Raw genomic sequence first — 20063 nt, 5'->3', positions numbered from 1 at the left:
TGCAGGGACTTTGAATGTTTCACCCCTTGCTGCTGGCTCAGGGCCAAGAGAGGGCCAGGAAGTGGGAGAGGAACAAACCACACAAAGCCGCTTCATTAAATCACCTTTACTGCTCTCCCAGCCGAGGGGGCCGTACTGCAGGTTTTTACAAACACTTTAAGCTATTTACAAGTCGGGTGTAGTGTTTTCCTGCCCCCACCCAATAGAGAGGAATCTGGAAAGTCTAATCTGGAGCAACGTGAGCCCTGGGCACAGGCTGCCCGGCAGGCCACAGGGCGGGGGGGGGGTGAGGGGGAGAGGAGGAGAAATGGACAGGAGCTTCCCCAAGTAAACACAGCATGCAAAAACAAAATGGCAGCTGGCAATGAGGACGAGAGACAAATGCCAGGGATGGGATGGCTGGATCCAGACGCAAATAAGAAGCTGTTGGGGAGGGGGCTGATGGGGCTGGGGGGGAGGGGCTGCTGCAGGATTGCCTCTTCCACCTGAAGGGGGAACTGGGGTGGGGAGATGTCTGTGCATGGAAGGCCCTGGCGCTTGGTGAAAAGGCCCCTCTCGGTTGGCAACAGCTCCGCCTCGAGAGGGACCGCTGGCTGCAGAGACCGGGCAACGGAGGCTCCCTAAGATAGGGGGCAGAGACAGGCAGGGGCTGCTCTCAGCATGGCTGCTGCGGCATTTCCAGGCCAGCCTCCTGCCGACAGCACAAGGATGGTTGCTAGCCGGGCCCAGCAGGCAGGCAGACCTTGCCAGGACAGTCCTGGGACTCCAGGGCAGAGAACCGGCCCAACCAAGGAGCAGAGGAGTGGCTCGCTGGTGTTGGGCGGAGGGGTCAGCCTTAGGGAGCTGCCCTCTCCTGGCCACTGCTAACTAGTCCGCGCTGGTGGGCTGCAAAGGGAAGTGGTGGGAGGCTCAACCTGGGGCACGAGTTCCACAGTAGCCAGGAAGGAGTTGGGAGGACATCCAGCAACACTAAAACAAAGTCAAGAAAGAAACAGGATGGGATGAGACAGGAGAAACCACAAATGAGATGATGCTATCACATCAGGGGAGTGGGGATGAGCCTAACCCACATGCTGCGGACCCCCACCCGGCTGCTGCCTCTCCATCTACTCCTCCGGGGAGGCCGGAAGGGAAGAAGCACAGGCCGGAACCTGGCAGGCGGTGGGACAGTGGGGCACGTGCGACTGCCTGCAGCCAGGCCTCCTTCTTAGCCTCACGGCTTTCAGAGTTTCACCTCCAGCTCAAAAGAAACAGAACGGGGGGGGGAGCCCAGGAGGGGCCCTGGGGCCACAGTTACCTCTTGAGGAGCAGACCGATGCGGGTCTTCCAGGGAGCCGACGTTAGACTTGCTAGCTCCGGAGAACCAACCGGGACGTTCCCGCAGGGACAAGGGATCTTCTTTGGTGGGCCTAGAAGAAACTGTCTGAGAGAAAGACCAGACATTATGAATGGGCAGCCAGGCGAGGGGGAGCAAAATCCAAGGGGTGGGGTATCAATAGCCTCTTTCTGGTCAAAAGACCCACCCCAGATCCATGCCGCCATGGCAGAATGCCACACAGGAGCCTACTGCCTCCTGAAAGTAGAAAGGGGAGCACAGTCCCACCTCCTGGAGATCTTACAGCTTGCAGGGACAGCACCCCAGAGATGTGGGTTTGAAGGCTGGCCCCCAAACTGTGCTCCCAACCGCCCACAAAGCCAATCTGGACCAAGGTGCTTCCCGGCCAAGACTGCTAGCCTCATGCAGTGCCCCCCACCCTGCCAAGCTTCCCAGAAAGAGAGGACAGAGCGGAGCCCAGAGGAGAGCCAGGGTCTGCGGAGCCAGAGCGCACCAGAGGCAGCCAGGGAGGAGAGCCAGGAGAGGAGCGGCAGCAGTGGGCAGGTGGGCTCTTCCGAGGGGCAGCAGCTTTGCAACAGGGTAGCAGGACCCCCTGCACTTACGGTCTAAGCGCAGAGTCGCCTGGCTGTGGAGGTCGGCCAGCAAGGAAGTTGGTGGAGCAGCACCCAGGAGAGTCCTGTGCCCATGACGGAAGGCCAGAGAAGAGAGCAGCCCAGGCCACGGTGGAGGGAGCCGGGAGGGCAGATGGGCAGGAGATGCTCCCATCGGCCAGTCCTTGTAGAGGCACAGACATTCTTTGCATAGGCAGGTGATCTGGAGGCACCGCAGAAAGGACAAGTGAAGAGGAGGAGGGTGGCTGAAAGAATGGTGCGCCAAACAGTGGCAGTGGCCTGGCATGGGCGAGGGCTGGTTGGGAAGGAAAGGAGCAGGCTTCAGGGGGCATGAAGCGGCGTGGGGAGCACTGATGCACCCGCATTCTCTATCTCTGTCTCTCTCAATATACAAATATTGTCAGAACCATCATATATATTAATATATTAGTGTAGTCTTTTTGGTTAAAGTTTAGGCACTGCTTTGGAAGGAAACTCTGTGTTTTTAAAAAAGAGCAACAGTAGTAGTAGTAATAAAAATATTGGTAGAATTAGCCAGTAACTTGATCACATGCAGAGCGAAAGGAAGGCCATGTCATTTCGGCTTGGGAAGGATGGGGAGGGAGGGAGGGAGGGTGGGAGGGAGGGAGAGGGGCAGGGAGGGCCCTTTAGGCCACAGGCAGCTGTTTTCCAGGCAGTTCAAGAGGGGGACAGTTTCCTTTCCACCCACAACTTCCCTTTGGATATGCCAGGGTGCCACAGAGGTCAGCTGCATCTGTGCTGCCGCTGCTGGGATCTGGTGCGTATCTGCGGCCATAATTTGATGAACTGTAGGAGGAGGAAGAGAAGGAGACGGAGAAGCCGGAGCCAGTGGCATCAAAACTTCCTCGCCTGGAGCCTGGTCTGGAACCTGTTCGTGAACCTGACCGGGAGCCGGAGGTGGAACCGGAGCCACTGACGTTGTAAGGACTGTAATAGCCTTTGCTGGATTGTGAGGAGGCTTCCAGGAGACGGAGGCCCGTCCCTTCTTCGATCATGCTCCTGTCCATGGCGTCCTTGTAGGAGATTTTCAGCTTGGTTTTGGGACAGGTCAAGTACTTGGAGTAAGTGTTGACATCCCGAAGCTTCTGGGCAGTGCGCGCATCGACAGTGTTCTTCTGCAAGGCCTCATCGAGCGACACCCGTCCAGGCACCTCTGGCTCAATCAGCCCACCGGTCAGGTACTGGACTTCCAGGAACCGCTGGCCGGCCTCATAGTACAGCCAGCCCTTCTTTAAGGCTTGGGCAGCAGACATTTTGGTCTTGGTTCTTGGATCCTCAAAGCCATAGAAAGCCTTTTGAGCAAGGTTGATTCTATCTACCATGATCTTGTCAACCAGGTTCTTATTAACAGCATCTGCAACAGGGAACTTCTCCCCTGAACTTGGATCAATGATCCCACCTGTGCAGGCCTGGGCCTCCAGTAGCCTTTGGCCTGTAATGTTATCTACCAGGTTGCGGTGCATGGCTTCCGTAATGGACACTTTTTCCAGGGTATCTGTATCCAAGATGCCAGCAATCGGGCCAGTCTCCTCAGCGGGATCACTCCAGGAGGTCAGCTGGGGTCTTGCATGAGCAGGACTTGCCGAATAGGAAGAGGAGGAGCCCACAGAGGACGATCTGGATCGGAATCCACTTACATTGCCAGACAACATGTCTGCAAACTCAGTAATGGACAAGGTCCCTGAGCGATACTGGTCCAGGGCAGACTGGTCTATCAGGCCTTTGGCCAGGGCATCATCTATGTCATACTGCCTTCCTGACCTCCGGTCAATGATCATGGACTTGACCACCCCATCAGAGGAGGAGATAGTGATTTCCTCCCATTCACACTCTTGTTCTGAGAGTTCCAGGTAGGTCTGGTGGTCAATGAGGCCTTTGCGGTAGGCTTCATACACAGACATTTCCTTCCCGGTCTCTGGATCCACAATCACCACCCTGCGCTTGCGGACAGAGGATTTGGATGAGGTCTTCCTTTCCCGCTTCTTCTCTTTCAGGGGCAGGAGGCACAGCCCAGTCTCAGGGTCAGTGATGCACCTTTCCATCAATTGCAGGTAAGTCAGGTTTTCCTCAGTGTTTGGGTCAAAGAACCCCTTAGTGTCATCACTTGGATCCAGGAGGATTTCATTCATTTCCTCGTCAAAAAGGCCTCTCTTGTACGCCACTTCAACTGGCAAGCGATGGCTCTCCTCGGGATCAATAATACCTCCTGTAGCAATTTGAGCTTCTAGCAAACGAATCCCATGATCTTTCAGGATCAACCCTTTCTTCATGGCTTGGAAAAGGGATATTATCTTGCCAGAGTAAGGGTCCTTGTAACCTATCACTGCCCGCTCGGCTGAAAGTAACTTGTCTTTGAATTCCGGGCCAACAATGCCCATGCGCACTGCTTCCTCCACAGTCAGCTTGAGTCCCTTGATGGGATCAATAACGTACCCTGTGGCCGCCTGGGCCTCCAGCAGCTCAAAAGCCGTCCCTGGCCGGAGAATGCCTTTCTTCATAGCTTGATATACAGACAACCTTTCCTTGGTTGAGTCCATGTAGACTCCAGCAATACAGCTGGTGCCCTCTAAGAATTGCTGCAACTTTTTAGAGACCTCCTCCACTGAGGTTAGGCCTTCCTGGAGTCGCTGGGCAGTGGCTTCATCCATGACTTTTGATCGTACCAACTCCTCCACTGTGATTTGCTTCCTCAGCCCCCTGAAAGTCAGCTTCCGAGTGTCACAGAGGGGTAGGAGGAGGCAGCCTGTATTCTCATCCTTCTTACATCGCTTGAGGATCTGAGCATAGCTGAGCTTTTCATCTGTGGAGGGGTCTATGTAGCTGCGGATCTCACTGGGCTCAGAAAGCCTGTCAAAGGTCTCCAGATTGAAGTAGCCACGTTGGTAGGCAATTTCTAAGGGCAAGTGAAAACCCAGGTATGGGTCTATAATTCCTCCTGTGGCCAACTGGGCATCTAGCAATCTGAGGGCTTCTTCAGATGGAATGAGATCCTTCTTCATGGCCTGGAAGAGAGAAATTTTCTGCTCACTGTAAGGATCTCGGTAGCCTGTCACAGCTCTTTCAGCAGATAGGAGTCGATCATGCATTTCTGGGCCCACCACCCCTTTCCTCACTGCCTCATCTACTGTAAGTCTGTCGTTCTTCATGGGATCAATAATAAAGCCAGTGGCAGCCTGGGCTTCCAGCAAGGTTCGAGCAACTTCAGGGTTAATCAGTCCCTTTCTGAGGGCCTGGTAGATGCTGATCTTCTGCTTGCTAGATGGAATGTAGATGCCAGCAATACAGCCAGTACCATAAAGATATTTCCAGGTGGTCTCTATCTCCAGAATCTCTTGGATGGTCTTGGAGCCCTGCTTCAGCGCATTGAATATCTCCAGAGAGATTATCCTGGCCTCATAGAGATCTTCAGCGGTGATGCGGTGCCTAATGTAATCATAGGAGGTGAAGTCTTGCTGGCGGACAATCTCCGTTTTCTCTATAATCTCAATGATGATGATGATCATGCGTTCCTTCGTCAGGGTGCCTAAACGGAACTCTTCCATTAGTTTTTTACGTTGCTCTTCAGGGAGGAGATTAGAGTTCATAATTTCCCAGAGGGACATGGAGGAGCCAGCAAGCTCTCCTCCTGGAATGTCAATTTGTGTTTCTTCAAACATCTTCTTGGTTTCGGCCTCAGTGTATACTTGGGTTCTCTCCACGACCGCTGGCCGTTCAGGCTGCTTCAAAGGCAGGAGATATAGGCCAGTCTCGGGGTCCTCAATGCATCTCTCTTTCAGCTGCAAGTAGGTAAGATTCTCCTGGGTGTTGGGGTCAATGAAGCCCTGGGTATCATCTGAGGGATCTGAGAGAGTTCGGTTGATTTCTTCATCGAAGTAGCCGCGCTTGTAGGCCACTTCCACAGGAACACGGTGGCTGTGCACGGGGTCTATAATGCCCCCGGTGGCAATCTGGGCCTCCATCAGGCGGATGGCATGCTCCCGGACAATCAGCCCCTTTCTCATAGCCTCAAAGAGAGAGATGGTGTTCCCAGAATAAGGGTCTCTGTAGCCGGTGACAGCCTTCTCAGCAGAGAGCAGCTTTTCGTGCAGCTCTGGTCCCACAAGGCCGGCTTTCACTGCTTCGTTGACGTGCAACCTCTGATTCCTTACTGGGTCCACTATAAACCCAGTGGCTGCCTGGGCCTCCAGGAGGACAGTTGCTGTGCTGGGCAGGAGCAGGTTCTTCCTCAGTGCCTGGTAGATGTTCAGCTTCTCCTTGGTTTCTTCCACATAGATCCCAGCAATGCAGTCGCTCCCCTTCAGGTACCTCTTCACCGCATCCACTTCAGCGATGTCCTTCACTGACTTCTTCCCTTCTCTGAGCTGCTCATACTGCTGCCTGCTGAGGACCTTGGACTCAAGCAGTTCACTAGCAGGCACTGGTGCTCGCAGGCCACTGAAGGTCAATTTTTCTTGTTTCTTGACCTCGCTCTCTTCAATAATTGTAATAATTATCTTAATGACCTTCTCAATGGTGACTTTGCCAGTCTTGAACTGCCGTATCAGCTCTCTCCTCTGCTCTTCAGTCAAATATTCTGAGTGGATCAGCTCCCAGATTGTCACTGTCTTGCCCTTTTGGCTGCCGGCGGGAACTTCAACTGTTGACTTATCAAAGGATTCTTTGACGGCACTATCTGAGTAGAGCTCCTCCTGATGACGCTGTATGGCCTCATCCGAAAGATGGAGCAGGTGGAGGCCTGTCTGCTTATCCACCTGGCACCTCTTCAGCAGCTGAGCATAAGTGAGGTTTTCTTGAGCATTGGGGTCATAGTACAGCTTGACCTCGTCAGCCGGATCTGACAAGGCCTTGTTCATTTCTTCACTGAAGTAGCCCTGTTTGCAGGCAACTTCAAGTGGGAGGCGATGGCTGTGCACGGGATCAATGATGCCTCCAGTGGCAAGCTGAGCATCTAACAGTCGGAGCCCGGTGTCCTTAGGAATGAGATCTTTCTTCAGTGCTTGGAAAACGGAGACTACCTGCCCTGTGTAGGGATCCTTATAGCCGGTTACAGCCCTCTCTGCAGAGAGCAGCTTCTCGTGAAGCTCAGGCCCCACCATTCCTGCTCGGACTGCTTCATCCACAGGAAGCTTCTCGTTCCTCACGGGATCAACGATATGCCCAGTTCCAGCCTGGGCCTCCAGAAGGATCAGGGCCGCCTCAGGTTTCAACAGGTTTCTTTTCATTGCATCTGAAAGAAGTAACTTTTGGCCTGTTGATTTTATCAAGATGCCCGCAATGGTGCCAGTACCTTCCAGGTACGTTTTTATGGCATCCATATTGGTGACCTCCTTCACCGTCTTCTTGCCTTGGTGCAGCTGATTGTAGAGTTCTTTGTTGAGGATTTTGCTCTCCAGCAACTCAGCTGCCGGCACTGCAGCCCGGAGGCCTTGAAAGCAGAGTTGGCTCTTCTTCTCACTCTCTTCAACAACAGTAATTATGATCTTAATTATCTTCTCCACCGTGATCTTCCCAGTCTTGTACTGACGCAGGAGCTCCCGCTTCTGCTCCTCAGTGAAATACTCGGAATTGATGATTTCCCAGATGGTGACAGTCTTTCCCCGGAATCTGCCAAAGGGAGCAGAGACCGTGGCTTTCCTGAACATGTCCTTGGCCTCTTGATCCGTGTAGACCAGCTCCTGTCCTCTGGCTGCTTTGTCTGTCAGTGGCAGGAAGATTAGCCCGGTCTCGGGGTCAGTCATGCACCTTTCCATCAGCTGCAGGTAAGTAAGGTTCTCCTGGGTATTGGGGTCAAAGAAACCCTTGGTGTCATCTGTGGGGTCCGAGAGGACCTGTTGCATCTCCTGATCAAAATAGCCTCGCTTGAATGCGATGTCCACAGGTAGGCGGTGGCTATTGACAGGGTCGATGATGCCCCCGGTGGCAATCTGGGCCTCCAGAAGCCGAATCCCATGGTCTTTAACAATGAGGTCTTTGGTCATTGCCTGGAAGAGGGAGATCTTTTCACCTGTGTAGGGGTCCTTGTATCCAGTCACCGCCCTCTCTGCAGACAGCAATTTATTGTGCAGCTCAGGCCCAACCACGCCTTCCTTTACCGCCTCACTGACAGAGATCCTCTTGTTCCTCATGGGGTCTATCATGAAGCCAGAGGCCGCCTGAGCTTCCAGCAAGATGAGGGCCGTGCCTGGACTGAGGATCTGCTGCTTCATGGCCTGGTAGATGCTCATTTTCTCATTGGTGGGCTTGATCAGGAGCCCCGCGATGCTACTGTTGCTGCCCTGCAGGTACTTCCTGATCTCCTCCATCTGGGACACCTCCTGCACGGACACTCTCCCGTGCACCAGATTCTCCCAGGTTTCTGGGCTCAGGATGCCAGCCTCTGCCAGCTTCTTGGCAGGTACCTTCTGTCGGATGCCATCAAATGCCAACTCAGGTTCACCATTTTGAGAGACACCGTCGAGCATGTCTTGACCATTAGGCAGAGCTGTTACTGCAGACACGACTGCCTCCTGAGGAAGGTCATCGGTCTGGATCATGATTTCTCGGGTCTGAGCCAGAGCAGCCTGTTGCTCCTCCTGCAGCTGCCTCAGTTTCTCCCGGAGCTTTTGGTTTTCCTCAGCCAGAAGCTTCTCCTGCTGCTGACGCTGCTTCTCCAACTGCTGGAGCTCCTCCTGCTTGCGACGGACACTCTTCTCTGCTTCTGCCTGCTTTTCCCGGGCATCCCTCAAGGTGGCTTCCAGCTGCTCCTTCTCCTGCTCCATCTGCTTCTGCTGATGTTCCTGCTCAGCCTTCAGGCTTTGAGCTTTCTTAATCTCCTGCTGAAAGAGGCTCTCCAGCTTGGCCTTCTCCTCCTCCACAAACCTCTCCTTCTGCAAGAGGGTGTCCTTCTCTGACAGGAAGGTCTGCTGGAGCAACTGTGTCTCTTGGCGGAGCTGTTCCTTCTGAGCAGTCTGCATCTGGATTGGGAAGAAAACAAAGTGTATCAACCAGATGTTAAAGCAGGAGAGAGAGTAAGGGGGGGTGTCATCTAAAAGACAGCTGTCAGTGGTTGCGTGTCCAACAGGCATCCTGTTGGGCCACTACAAAAGGAAAGAAGTCATCAGGAACTACCTGTCATACCAACATCAAGGAATCAGAAGACAGGGAGATGGGGCAGTTTTCGTTTTGTTTTAGGAAACACTGCCCTGTTCCTTCTGAATGGGCCTCGGTGTCAGAGGGATTTTCTATTGACTGAGCACGAAAGGAGCTTTCCCAGAGGAGAAAATTAGTGAAATGGGGAGTGGGTTGGGCGACTTGTTCTGAAACCCATCACCAATTCATAGAAACCCTTCAGTTTAAAGCCTCTGAACAAAAAATCCCTCTGCACCTTTGAACAACCCTTACTTGGCCAGCCGCTGCCGCCTGCATGGAGTCACCTTCCACACTTGAAAGAGAGCTCTACCACATTTGCTCAGGGGGAGGCACCACTTGTGGCAGAGATCTTTGGAAGTCCTCCCCAAGGAACCCTCCAAAGGGATCCCACGGGGGCCTCACCAGACCAGTCCCAGGAGGCCATCGCCCGTTGATGGGTCAACACTCCCCTCCCCCAGCTGCCTTCCTTGCCCACCCTCTTCTCAGTTGCCATTCCCAGTTTTGCCAAAATTCAAACAGACTTTGACAGAAACAGTAAGAAGCAGTTGTTGGAACCAGGAGACTCCAGAATAGCCTCTGTGGCTATTCAACAGTACACAAAATCTATGCGCTTAATGTTCTCCTCTGCTTCCTTGATGCAAAGAGAATTCGCAGCTGAAATGATGAGCCGTCTTGGCTGTGGGACTACATAACCAGTCACTTCCTAAAATACAACTTACCACAACGGTCATCTAATAAGCAGATGGCACTTCGTCATCAGTACAGACCTGCAACCAGCAGGGAATGTCTTCTGAACCCTACCAGGGAAGCAAGAACATCTCCTCCCTTTCCTCCCCCTCAGGCCATTGGGAGAGACCAGTCGATGCTCACACAAACACACAGCCTGAATCCTGCAGCAGGCCAGGCTCTTGTGGCGGGGACCTGATCCACTGCACTGTATCCACCCCGTGGAGTGGCACCTCTCTCTCCTGCATGAGGCCACCTCAGACAGAGGGCTGTGGACTAATTGTCTGACTGGGGCTGATGGGCATTGCTCAACCTGGGGGTAGGGTGGGGAGTCACAACCAGAGCAGGTACCTCTTCCGCCTTCTGCTGCAGCAGCTGGGCTTCCAGCTTCAGCTTCTCTTTCTCCACCTCCAGCTCAGCAATAGCCTTCCTCAGCCTGCCAGCGTCTTGATCGCTTTGCTGCCTCTGGATCTCCAGGGTCTGCACCAGGGTCACCTTCTCTTGAGTAGACAGCTCCATCTGGTGCAGCTTCCCGCTGATCTCTTCGGCCTGCTTCCTGAACCGCCTGGCCTCTTCCTCTGCCTTTGCCTGGGCCAGGCTCATCTCCGTAACTTGCAGCTTCAGCCGCTCAGCCTCGGCAGTGATCTCCAGCTGCCGCTTGCGCTCAGCCTCCAGCGTCTTCTGGAAGCCCTCTGTCTCCTCCTCCAGCCGCAGCCGGATCTGCTCCTTGTCCTCCTGCAGCTTCCGGGCGTGCTCCTGAGCCAGATCCTTCTGCTTCTGCAGCAGCTCAGCCTCGGCCTTCAACTGAGTGGCTTCCTGGATGGCCTGCATCTTCTCCCTCAGGATCTTTTCCGCCAGAGCCCGCTGCTGGGCCAGATCCTCCTCTGCTAGCTTGCGCATGCGGGCAGCCTCCTGGACTTCCACGCTGAGCCGGGCAGCTTCCTCTGCCACCTGCTTCATCTTCTCGGCTTCCTCGGTGAGGATCTTCTGCATGTTGTCCTTGTCCTTTATGATGAGCAACTTGTTCTCCTCCTCAATGCGGATTTTCAACTTGATCAGCTCCTCCATTTGGACCTTCACCTTGAACAGCTCCTCCTCTACTTGGACCTTCTGCTTCATGGCTTCCGTCACCTCCTCCTTCAGTCGCTGCTGCTCCTCCTCCAAGAGGCTCTTCTGATGGTCTGTCTCCTCCAGCCGCAGTTTGACCTTGGTCAGCTCCTGCTCCACCTGGGCCTTTTGCCGCAGTGTCTGCTCCGCAAACTTTTTGTGCTTCTCCATCTCCATGTCAGCCAGCTGCTTCTGCTTGAGGGCTGCCTGTTCTGCCTGGGCTCGCCTGGCCGCCTCCAGCTCTGCCTCTTTGCGGAGCTTCTCTGCATCCTCCTGGGCCCTGGCTTTGACCTGGGCCTCCTCCTCAGCTCGCTGCTTCATGCGCTCAGCCTCGTCCACCAGCTGCCGGGATAAAGTGGCCTCTTGCTCTGCCCTGAGGCGGGCAAACTCTGCTTCCTCTGCTGCTCTCTTGGCTCTTTCAGCCTCCTCCTTCAGCCTGTCCAGGATGGACTTCTCCTGCTGTCTGGTCTGCAGCAACTCCTCCTCCTTCTGGCGCACCACGGCCAGGTGAGCGGCCTCTTCAGCAACCATCTTCTTCTGGGCCGCCTCCTGGGCCAGCAGGATCTGCTTCTCTGACTCACTTTCTGCCAGCTTCTTCTGCCTCTTGGCCTCCTCCACCTTGGCCTTCAGGCGCTCCACCTCCTCCAGAGCGGCTTTGCGCTGTCTGGCGGCTTCCTGCTCAGCAGCCAGAGTCTTCTGCAGCTTCGCTTCAGCCTCTTTGCGGCGGTTCTCCTCTTCCAGGGCTGCCTGCCGCAGCTTCTCACCCTCCTGCTCTGCTAGCTCTTTGCTCCGCTGAATCTCCTCCGCATTCTGCCTGATTTTGCCGAGCTCCAGCTCCAGATCTGCCTTGCCCACAGAGGCTTTCTCAAAGTTGATCTTGAGAATGCGAATTTCCTCCTCAATGATGCGCCGCTGCTTCAAGGTTTCATTGACAACGGTCTTCTGCCTTTCCAGCTCACTCTCGGATGACTTCTTCAGCTGCACAATCTTCTCCTCGATGTCGTGCTTGTGTTGAGCCGCCTGCTCCTCCAGAACCCTCCGCTGATAAGCCTCATCCTCTGCTAGCCGCCTCAGCCGCTCGTTCTCAGCCTCTTTCTCCTTCAGGGAAATTTCGGCTTCCGCCTTGAGGCGTGACGCCTCGTTGATAGCTGCCAGTTTCTCTTTGAGTATCCGCTCGGCCTCTGCTCGCTGCCGGGCAGCCTCCTCCTCAGCCAGCTGCCGCTGCCTCTTGGCTTCCTCAGAGAGGGCACGCAGGCGACCCGCCTCCTCTGCCACCTCCCGCAACTTGGCGGCCTCATCCTCCAAGATCTGCTTGGACTTCTCGCTGGCAGAACGCGACTCCTCCTCGGTCCTGGCCTTGCTTTTCAGCAGGAGTTCCATTTCAGCCCGCAGTTTGGCCAGCTCCTCCTCCAGCTCCCTCCGCTTGTGGACAGCCTCGCTGACCTCACTCTTGAGGCGGAAGAGCTCTTCCTCCAGCAGCAGCCGCTGCTGCTCCCCATTCTCCATCTCCGACTTCAGGCGGATCAGCTCCTGCTCAGCCAAGAACTTCTGCTGGGCTGTGCCCTCAGCCAGTTTGCGCTGCTTTTCCAGCTCCTCCTCGGCCAGCTCCTTCTGGCGCAGGGCTGATTCCTCTGCCTTGCTTCGCTTCCGGGTCTCGCGCTCGGCATCCTCCTTCTGCTTCTCCGCCTCCTCCTGGGCCAGGGACTTCTTGTGTGCTACCTCCTCCGCCTGCAGCCGCAGCCGGAGCGCCTCATTGGCCTTCTGCTGCCACTTCTCCAGCTCCTTCTCAGCCTCCTCCTTGGCCCGCTCAGCTTCCAGCTGCTGTGTCCTCAGGCGCTCGGCCTCCTCCTGGAGATATGTGAGGGTGACATGCTCCTGCTTCAGGGTCAGTTCCAGCTGGGCCGTCTTCTCGGCGAAGGAGAGGCGCCGGCTCTGCAGGTCTGCCTCAGCGCTCTTCTGGGCTGCCTCCCGTGCGACCTGGATCTGCCGTTCCTTCTCTAGCTCTGCCTGCTTCATCTGGCGCTCAGCTTCCTCGGCCTGCGCACGGAGCTGCTGCAGGTCCTGCAAGGCCTTCTGCTTCTCCCGCGCCGCTCGCTGCTCTGCCTGCACCTTCTCCTGCAGCTGCTCCTCCGCCTCCCGCTTCTTCTGGGCCTCGTCTTTGACCTGCCTGCGCAGGCGCTCAGCGTCTTCCTGGGCAGCTTTCTTCTGGCGCTCGGCTTCCTCCGCCCGGGCCCTCAGGGCCTGCAGCTCCCCTTCTGCCCCGGCCTTCTGCTTCTGCGTGGCCTCCAGCTGCAAGCGAATGATGTGGATCTCCTCTTCCACTTTCCTGTGACTGATCTCCACCTCTTCAATCAGCTTCTGCTTGGCCACAATCTGCCTATCGGAGCTGAGCTTCATCTGCAGCAGCTCCTCCTGGATGTTCTGCTTCTGCTGCTCAGCATCTATGGCTGCCAGTTGCCGCCGGCTGACTTCCTCCTGCATGCGCTGCTGCAGCTCCCGGGCCTCCTCCTCAGCCTGAGCCTTGGCCTTGGCATGGGCCTCGGCCAGCTGCTTCTGCTTCTGCAGCTGGGCCTCCACCTCCGCCAAGCGCTTTCGCTCTGCCTCCTTCAGCTGCTCTGCTGCTTTCTATGGGGAGGGGGCAGAGAGGAAGGGGGTGGAGAGAGAGAAATATCACAAGAGCAGATGGGGGGCAGGCTTCAGGGTGGGGGCAAGGGGCTCTTGCTTAGGGCAGCAGGCAATGAAGCAGGCACATCCACAAAAAGGATGGAAGCACCAACGGACTGATGGGCACCAGAGACAAGCAAACCCAAGACCACAAAGGCACAAGAGCACACCTCCACCATGCGCAATGTGCTGCCACCACGCAGCAGAATGTCCAGCAGACCAGGAGTCCGAAAGCTTAGGGGTTGGGGGAGATCCAGCCTAGGGGCATGTGAGGGCAACAAGCGCGACAGTGGGGACTGTGCTGTCTCACTAGGCTCCTCTCCCCCTCCCCCATTCTCAGCACACAAGGCCAGCATTTGTCTTCCAAGCCCTTCCTAGGAGATTGTAGGGGAGGCAGGTGACCGTTCACACACATCCAGGCCAGGCAGCACACCAATTGGGTGAGAGACCTTGCAAGCCAACAGATCAAGGTGACCCAGCAGAAGACCTCCCCCTTTGCCCCCTCCTCCTTTTCCAGACCCTCCCCTCTCACCCAGAGGGTCCTCCTCTCCCTTCCTCAGAAGGAGTACCTGGTACAAAAGCTGCTGCAGCCCCCTCCTCTGGAGGTCAACCCTTCCTTAAAGCCCCACCAGCACCAACCTGCCCCAAGCAAGCCCAGGCAAAGAAGCTAGAGTTAGAAAGGGAGGAGACCACAGCAAATCCGAGGAAAAGAGGGGCAGGGAGGGAGCTCCAGAAGCAGCCCCAGACAGAGTAGGAGGAGGAGGAGGAGGAGGAGCAGGCATAGCAATCTGGGAAGCACAGCTTTTTCCTGCAGGGCGAATAGGCCCATGCATGAGGCTCCCGCGTGGGGCCACGAACTGCCCAGGGGAGGGACAGGGAAGAGGAACAGCCAGTTGGGAGGGAGCAGCCCCGCCCCCAGCCCATCCAGAAGCAGCCAAGCCATGCTGGGCCCACTCCGGATCCCTTACCTCTTCCTCCTCCAGCCGTCGAAGAGTCTCTGTAATGAACCTGATGTACTGGCTGGTCAGCGTGGTCAGCTCGCTATACTGAGTCCGCAGGTCAACATACTGCAAGGCCAAAGGGGGGGAGGGAGGGAGGGGGCTCAGATCAGCCCTGATGGCCTGTTCCTCCCAAGCAGAGGAACACCTTCAGAAGCCCTTCGGAAGCCGTGGGCAAAGTCCCAGGCGGGGACACCTGGAAGGAGCGCAGCAGCTCTCTGCAGCACCCTGGTCTCAAGGGAAGCTGCCACTGCCACCCCAGAAGCAAGACCCCCCAGCTCTGGCCAAGAGCGCCCAGCAGGGTCCTCCTCCCCATCAGGTACCCCTTTCTTCTCATCAGGCTTTCCTTCTGGAACCTCTGTCCCCACTCCTGGCACCCTCCCCCCGCCAGCCCTGCCCAGGGACAACCCCTCACCTCCTGGATGATGCTGTCCGAGGCAGACTGCACTTTGGGCTTCTTGGCAGGAGAAGAGACGGGCTCCACCTGGGCTTTGTACGTGACCAGCTGAAGTTCATAATCCTTCGAAGGAAAGAGGGGTTGGCCTGCTGCTGGAGCCCCCTGAGCCCAGGCGGGGGACCCCAGCCTGCAGAGCCAGCCCCTCAAGCAGGCCCACCTCTTCCCCACATACCTTGATGGCATCAATGTACTGCTTGGCCAGGCGGTGGCACTCCTCCACCTTCTCCCAGTTTTGCTCACACTCTTCCAGGAGTTTCTGGGGAAGGAGAGGCAGAAGGAGTAAGCGCACCACCCCTCGCTCCCCCCCCCACAAGGCCAACAGCACAGGGAGGCCCCACAGCTCCGGAAGAGGAGATTCTAGCAGAGGAGCCTCAGAGGAAGTGGCAGAGGGGCTTCACACTATTGGCCAAAGGGGTCTTTGAACCGGACCCCTGCCAGTGTCCAAGGAAACCCGATGATTGGAAAGGCCCATTTGCTCCCCCTTCTAAACTCAATGGCCTGCATTTTTCAGCTGTATACAATTACTAACATCTCTTTGTGGGTTGCATTCAAGAGCCCCCTCCCTTTGCCCAGGCCTGATCTCAGGGGACTAACCACCCCTACCCCGGAGGCCTCCTCTCAGCCCTGCCAGCCCTCCCGCTACTGGGCTTCAAGGGCCTCGCCCCAGCCGGGCCCAGTCTCCCCTCGGCCAGCCTTACCTTCTCTTGCAGCAGCTGCTCCCGCACCTGCTGACTGCTGGTGATGGGCACGGCCTGGAGGCCCTCCTGGCGCTGGCGGGCATCCTGGATCCACTCCATCAGCCAACTATAGCTGTTGCGGTAGTAGCGCAGCTGGCGCCCCAGCTGGTCCAGTTCCCGCTGCCGCAGATCGATCTGGGCCAGGACAGCCTGCCAGCGGTCGAGCAGCTGCCGCACGCGATCCCGGTAGCGATCCAAGTCCAGGTCCCTCTCGCTGTGGCCTCTCACCATCCTCTCGTTCACCTCATTGGCCTTGGCCAGTTCCGCTTCCAGGGCACTAAAGACTGGCTGGTGCCCTTCGACCTGCCCACGCAGCCTCTGCAGGACAAAGACAGAGGGAGGGTGGGTGGGGGTCAGGGTCGTACGAGCTCTTCCCAGCCACAGCCCTCCCTGATCAGGCGGCCCAGTGGTCTCTCCCCCTGGCAGATGTGGGTCTGGCCGGTCACCTTGAGCTCTGCCTTGGTAGCCTCAACAACCTTGAGGTCAGACGGCACAGCCTGGACATCTTTGAGCTGCTCTTCGTAGCTCTGGACCAGCTGCTCAGCCCCTTGGGTGCTACGGATGACCAGGTGGATGGTCTTCAACCTGCAGGAGAGGTGGATCAGCTCAAACACAGCAGCTGGACAAGGTTGCCCATTCAACGCAATGAAACTCAACGTAGAGAAAAATAAGATGTTATACTTAGGCAAGAAAAAACAAACATACGGGTACAGGTTAGATGTAACCTGGCTCAATCGCACTAACTGTGAGAGGGATCTCAGAGTCCTAGTGGACAATCACCTAAACATGAGCCAGGAGTGTGTGGCAGCAGCCAAAAAAGCCAATGCAATCCTAGGTTGCATTAACAGAGGGATAGAATCAAGATCATGTTAAATACTAGTACCACTTTATAAAGCTTTAATAAAGCCACACTTGGAATCCTGCATCCAGTTTTGGTCACCACATTATAAAAAAGATGTTGAGACTCTGGAAAAACTGCAGAGAAGAGCTGAAGGCTAAAACATATGAAGAACGGTTGCAGGTATTGGGTATGGCCAGTCTAGAGAAAAGGACTAGGGGGGACATGATAGCAGATTGGGGGTGGGGGGGGGGTTCCACCTATTTTCCAAAGCATTGGAAGGCAAGACAAGAAACAAGGAATGGAAACTGAGTGAAATTCCTGACAGAACAATGAATCATTGGAACAGCTTGCCTCCAGAAGTTGTGGGTGCTCCAACACACACAGACTAGACAGCCACTTGTCTGAAATGGTCTAGGGTCTCCTGCTTAAGCAGGAGGTTGGACTTGAAGACCTCCAAGATCCCTCCCAACTCTGCTATTGTGTTATCTGGGGTGCAAGTTACACCAGGTATTTGGAAGTTGCTATAAACCGAAGTTCTCTAAGCAAACTTTAGTCTCCAAAGCATCTACAAATTAGCCCACATCATCTTTAAAAAACAAAGCGGGGAGCAGGAGCATAAAAATAGCCATTTGAAAATCTTCAAAAACTGAAAACGGAGTTAGCTGGATGTCAAAGGGATGTTGAGAGCCAGAAAGAGCATCTCTAGCCTGGAGGGCTCTGACTGCAAAGCCCCTTCGCTGTGAGACACACAAAGAGCCGAAGGGAACAAGCTGCCGACACAACGATCGCACTGAGCAGAGGGCTGGGGTGGCCGAAGGAGTCGCCCCGCGAGGACATGAAAGCTGAGGGGGCCTCTGGAAGGCAAGGAGCTGGGTCAGAGCGTCTCTAGGACGACCCGATTCCCCAGCTAGGATTTCAGAGTCGCTGCTGCTGCTGAGTTTATAATAAGAACAAGGGTGGCCAAACCCAACGCCCATCCTCCTCCCCGCCCCCTCTGTCCCCACAGCCAGGCAGGATCGGGCCGGAGCGAAGAGCCACCTACTTCTCCAAGAAAATGCTGGAGAGGCTGTACACCTGGCCCATCTTCTGCAGCGTGATATCCAGCTCCGAGTGCAGCAGGGGGGCCGAACCGGCCTGCTCTGGCTGAGCCAGGACCTTCTCCGTCTGGGCGCTCACTTTGCCCAAGCTCTTCTGGATGTTTTCCAGCTCCAGGTGGATCTCCTGAGGGGAGGGGAGGGGAGTGACCTCAGGGACCCAGGCCAAGAAGCCCGGAGTACAGACCTCAACCCTTCTCCCGGGCAAGGGAGAATGTCCCTGTCCCGGATTCAAGATGGGAAGGTAGGAAGTATCTCCGTGGCCAGAGCACTGGAGCCTCTCCAGTGCCTCTCCCGGGCAGTCGGGGCTCCTTTCCCCTCCCTAGACTGGGTCTGGGGCAGGAGAAGAGTCTCCTGTGCCCTGGAGGAGATCCCAGGACAGACAATCAGCTTCTGCAGGTGAACTGATCTCCGTGCAAAGGGAAGCCATACCTGCTGGTCACTGATGCGCTGCGCACATTCCTTAACGGGATCTTGGTCAAGCGGAGAACGAATTTTGTGTATGGTGCGGGACTCGCAGCCTTCAAGCTGCAGGCGGATGTCCTTCAGCTGGGAGATGAAGTTCCTGCACAGCGACTCCTCCTGTTCCCCTGCCGCCCCCCCAAACCAAGCCTGGGATTAATGGACACCAGTACTGCTCCTGGCTGTGGTCGGTCGAGAGGGGGCAGGGATGGGCTGCCAAGGCCACCCAGGGAGCCTGTCTAAGGGAGAGGCCCAGCCTGAAATCAAAGCGCAGACCCCAGGTTGGCCAGGGGCCACGGCCCGCAAAGGACCCCGGGCCTTACCTTTCTCCAGCCCGCGCAGCAGCAGCTCATATTTCTGGGTGCAGACAGTGTAATCGCGCTCCGCCTGCAGCCGGTCGTCCGGATGGAAGTTCTGGGAGTCCTGGCTGTTGCGCAGGAACTCCTGGTAGTGGGTCTCCAGGCTGCGCAGCGTCTGCCGGTAATCCTCGGGGGGCATCGTCCGAAACTGCGAAGGACACGCCTTGTCGAGGGAGCCCAAGACAACCCCAGCCAAGCCAGCTGAGGTTAGCCCCTCAAGATCTCCCCAGGGTTATAGGTTAAATTATAAAATTCCAATTTGGGGGATTCCCGGACACGTGATAGAGGGGGTAACTAGAGGAGTGAATTTGGATAGGATTTCTTATAAGGAATGACTTGATTTGGTAGGGAAGGATTGGCAATTAAAATCTTTAGCTGAGTTGAAGCAAGAAAATATTGTACACTCTTGGTTTCAATATAATCAATTGTTAGTTAGGTGGAGTTTAGATCAAAAGGTTGGCATTACTTTAGAGGATGCGAATTTGATAAAACAGATTAAAGATCAAACTCTAGCTCATATAAAGAGAATTTATAATGTCTTAATAGAATTGGATTCTGAAACGGAATTAGTTAAAGATTGTATGGTAAAATGGGCACAAAATATTCAAGAGCCGATTCTATTGGATACATGGGAGACAACTTGGGTTAGAAACGTAAAATTTACTCAAGCTCAAAATTTAAGAGAAAACTTTTATAAAATGTTTTATAGGTGGCATTTGGATCCTCAAAAGCTGTCTTGTATGTATCCTAACTTGCAGCCCTAATGTTGGAGATGTGGTAGTTTGGATGCAACTTATTTTCATATTTAGTGGACTTGTAGAAATGTAAAAGCTTTTTGGATTAAAATTTGGTGGATTATTCAGAATATTTTAAAAAGAAAGATAAAGTTTACTCCTCAATTATTTTTGTTGGGTATTATCGTAGATATTGATGTTAAGGAAACTAATTTGATGTTGAATTTAATAACAGCAGCAAGGCTGTTGGTAGGGCAATATTGGAAGGAGGATTGTTTGCCTACTATAGAAGAATGGACGCTTAAAGTGTCAAATTTAGCAGAAATAGCTAAGATTTCTGCTTATTTGAAGGATTATTCACAATAAAGATACATTTTGGTTTGGAGAAGATGGATAGATTATATTCAGAATAAATATGGGACTAAAAAGTTCCATTTATTTTATGAATAAATTATTGAATATTATTATTGCTATTATTAGTATTATTAATAGTTTAGTGGAATTATTATTATATTGTATTGTTTATAAATTGGGATTTTAATTTGATTATATGATAAAGTTCATTTGTAAATTGTTTATCCTGTGTTAAAAGAGAGTTAAAGTGCATTATACTTGTTTATCTACATAGTTGGTTAATGTTAGTTAGATTATGATTATTATATTTGTTACCCTGTATTCAGCTCTGGGAAGTGGGGGAAGGGGGAGGGGGGGAAGGGGCGGTGGGTTTGGGGTATATTTTGTAATTTTTGTAAAACTTTTCAATTAAAAAAAAAAAAAGATCTCCCCAA

The 20063-nt window shown here is 54.5% G+C and overlaps 2 protein-coding genes across 3 annotated transcripts in view; both read right to left on the bottom strand.

Annotated features, from left to right (window-relative positions):
• PLEC (plectin) overlaps positions 1–20063 on the bottom strand; it is a 122079-nt gene that overhangs the window by 35957 nt on the left and 66059 nt on the right. Inside the window, exons 26-36 of the mRNA XM_039364613.1 lie at positions 18506–18689; positions 18153–18310; positions 17669–17847; positions 16232–16370; positions 15747–16103; positions 15221–15304; positions 15007–15111; positions 14562–14660; positions 10174–13554; positions 2598–8921; positions 1298–1423 (exon numbers count right to left, since the gene is read on the bottom strand). Coding sequence (XP_039220547.1) covers positions 1298–1423; positions 2598–8921; positions 10174–13554; positions 14562–14660; positions 15007–15111; positions 15221–15304; positions 15747–16103; positions 16232–16370; positions 17669–17847; positions 18153–18310; positions 18506–18689 — 11136 coding nt within the window. The remainder of the gene's footprint in view (positions 1–1297; positions 1424–2597; positions 8922–10173; positions 13555–14561; positions 14661–15006; positions 15112–15220; positions 15305–15746; positions 16104–16231; positions 16371–17668; positions 17848–18152; positions 18311–18505; positions 18690–20063) is intronic.
• Positions 92–2566, bottom strand: LOC120317791. Of its 2 annotated transcripts, none has more exons than XM_039364660.1 (3): positions 1939–2566; positions 1298–1419; positions 92–969 (listed from the first exon to the last, which is right to left on the bottom strand). In XM_039364660.1, the coding sequence occupies exons 1-3, from the start codon at positions 2231–2233 to the stop codon at positions 910–912; spliced, it is 477 nt and encodes a 158-aa protein (XP_039220594.1). In that variant the 5' UTR covers positions 2234–2566; the 3' UTR covers positions 92–909. The 2 variants fall into 2 exon arrangements, with proteins under 2 accessions (XP_039220594.1, XP_039220593.1); XM_039364659.1 differs by having other exon boundaries at positions 1298–1423; positions 1939–2564.

This window comes from Crotalus tigris, unplaced genomic scaffold (assembly GCF_016545835.1).
Source record: "Crotalus tigris isolate CLP2741 ecotype Arizona unplaced genomic scaffold, ASM1654583v1 scf7180000019818.546109, whole genome shotgun sequence".
NCBI lineage: Eukaryota > Metazoa > Chordata > Lepidosauria > Squamata > Viperidae > Crotalus > Crotalus tigris.
This window is presented reverse-complemented; position numbering and strand designations above follow the sequence as displayed.

Excerpts from the sequence above, each read along its gene's own strand:
- LOC120317791 (XM_039364659.1), bottom strand. The coding sequence starts at position 2,312 with ATGCGGGTGCATCAGTGCTCCCCACGCCGCTTCATGCCCCCTGAAGCC. Across the intron at positions 1,424-1,938 it reads GGCGACTCTGCGCTTAGACC|ACAGTTTCTTCTAGGCCCAC; the intron begins GTAAGTGCAGGG and ends TCTTTCTCTCAG. Across the intron at positions 970-1,297 it reads ATCGGTCTGCTCCTCAAGAG|TGTTGCTGGATGTCCTCCCA; the intron begins GTAACTGTGGCC and ends ACTTTGTTTTAG.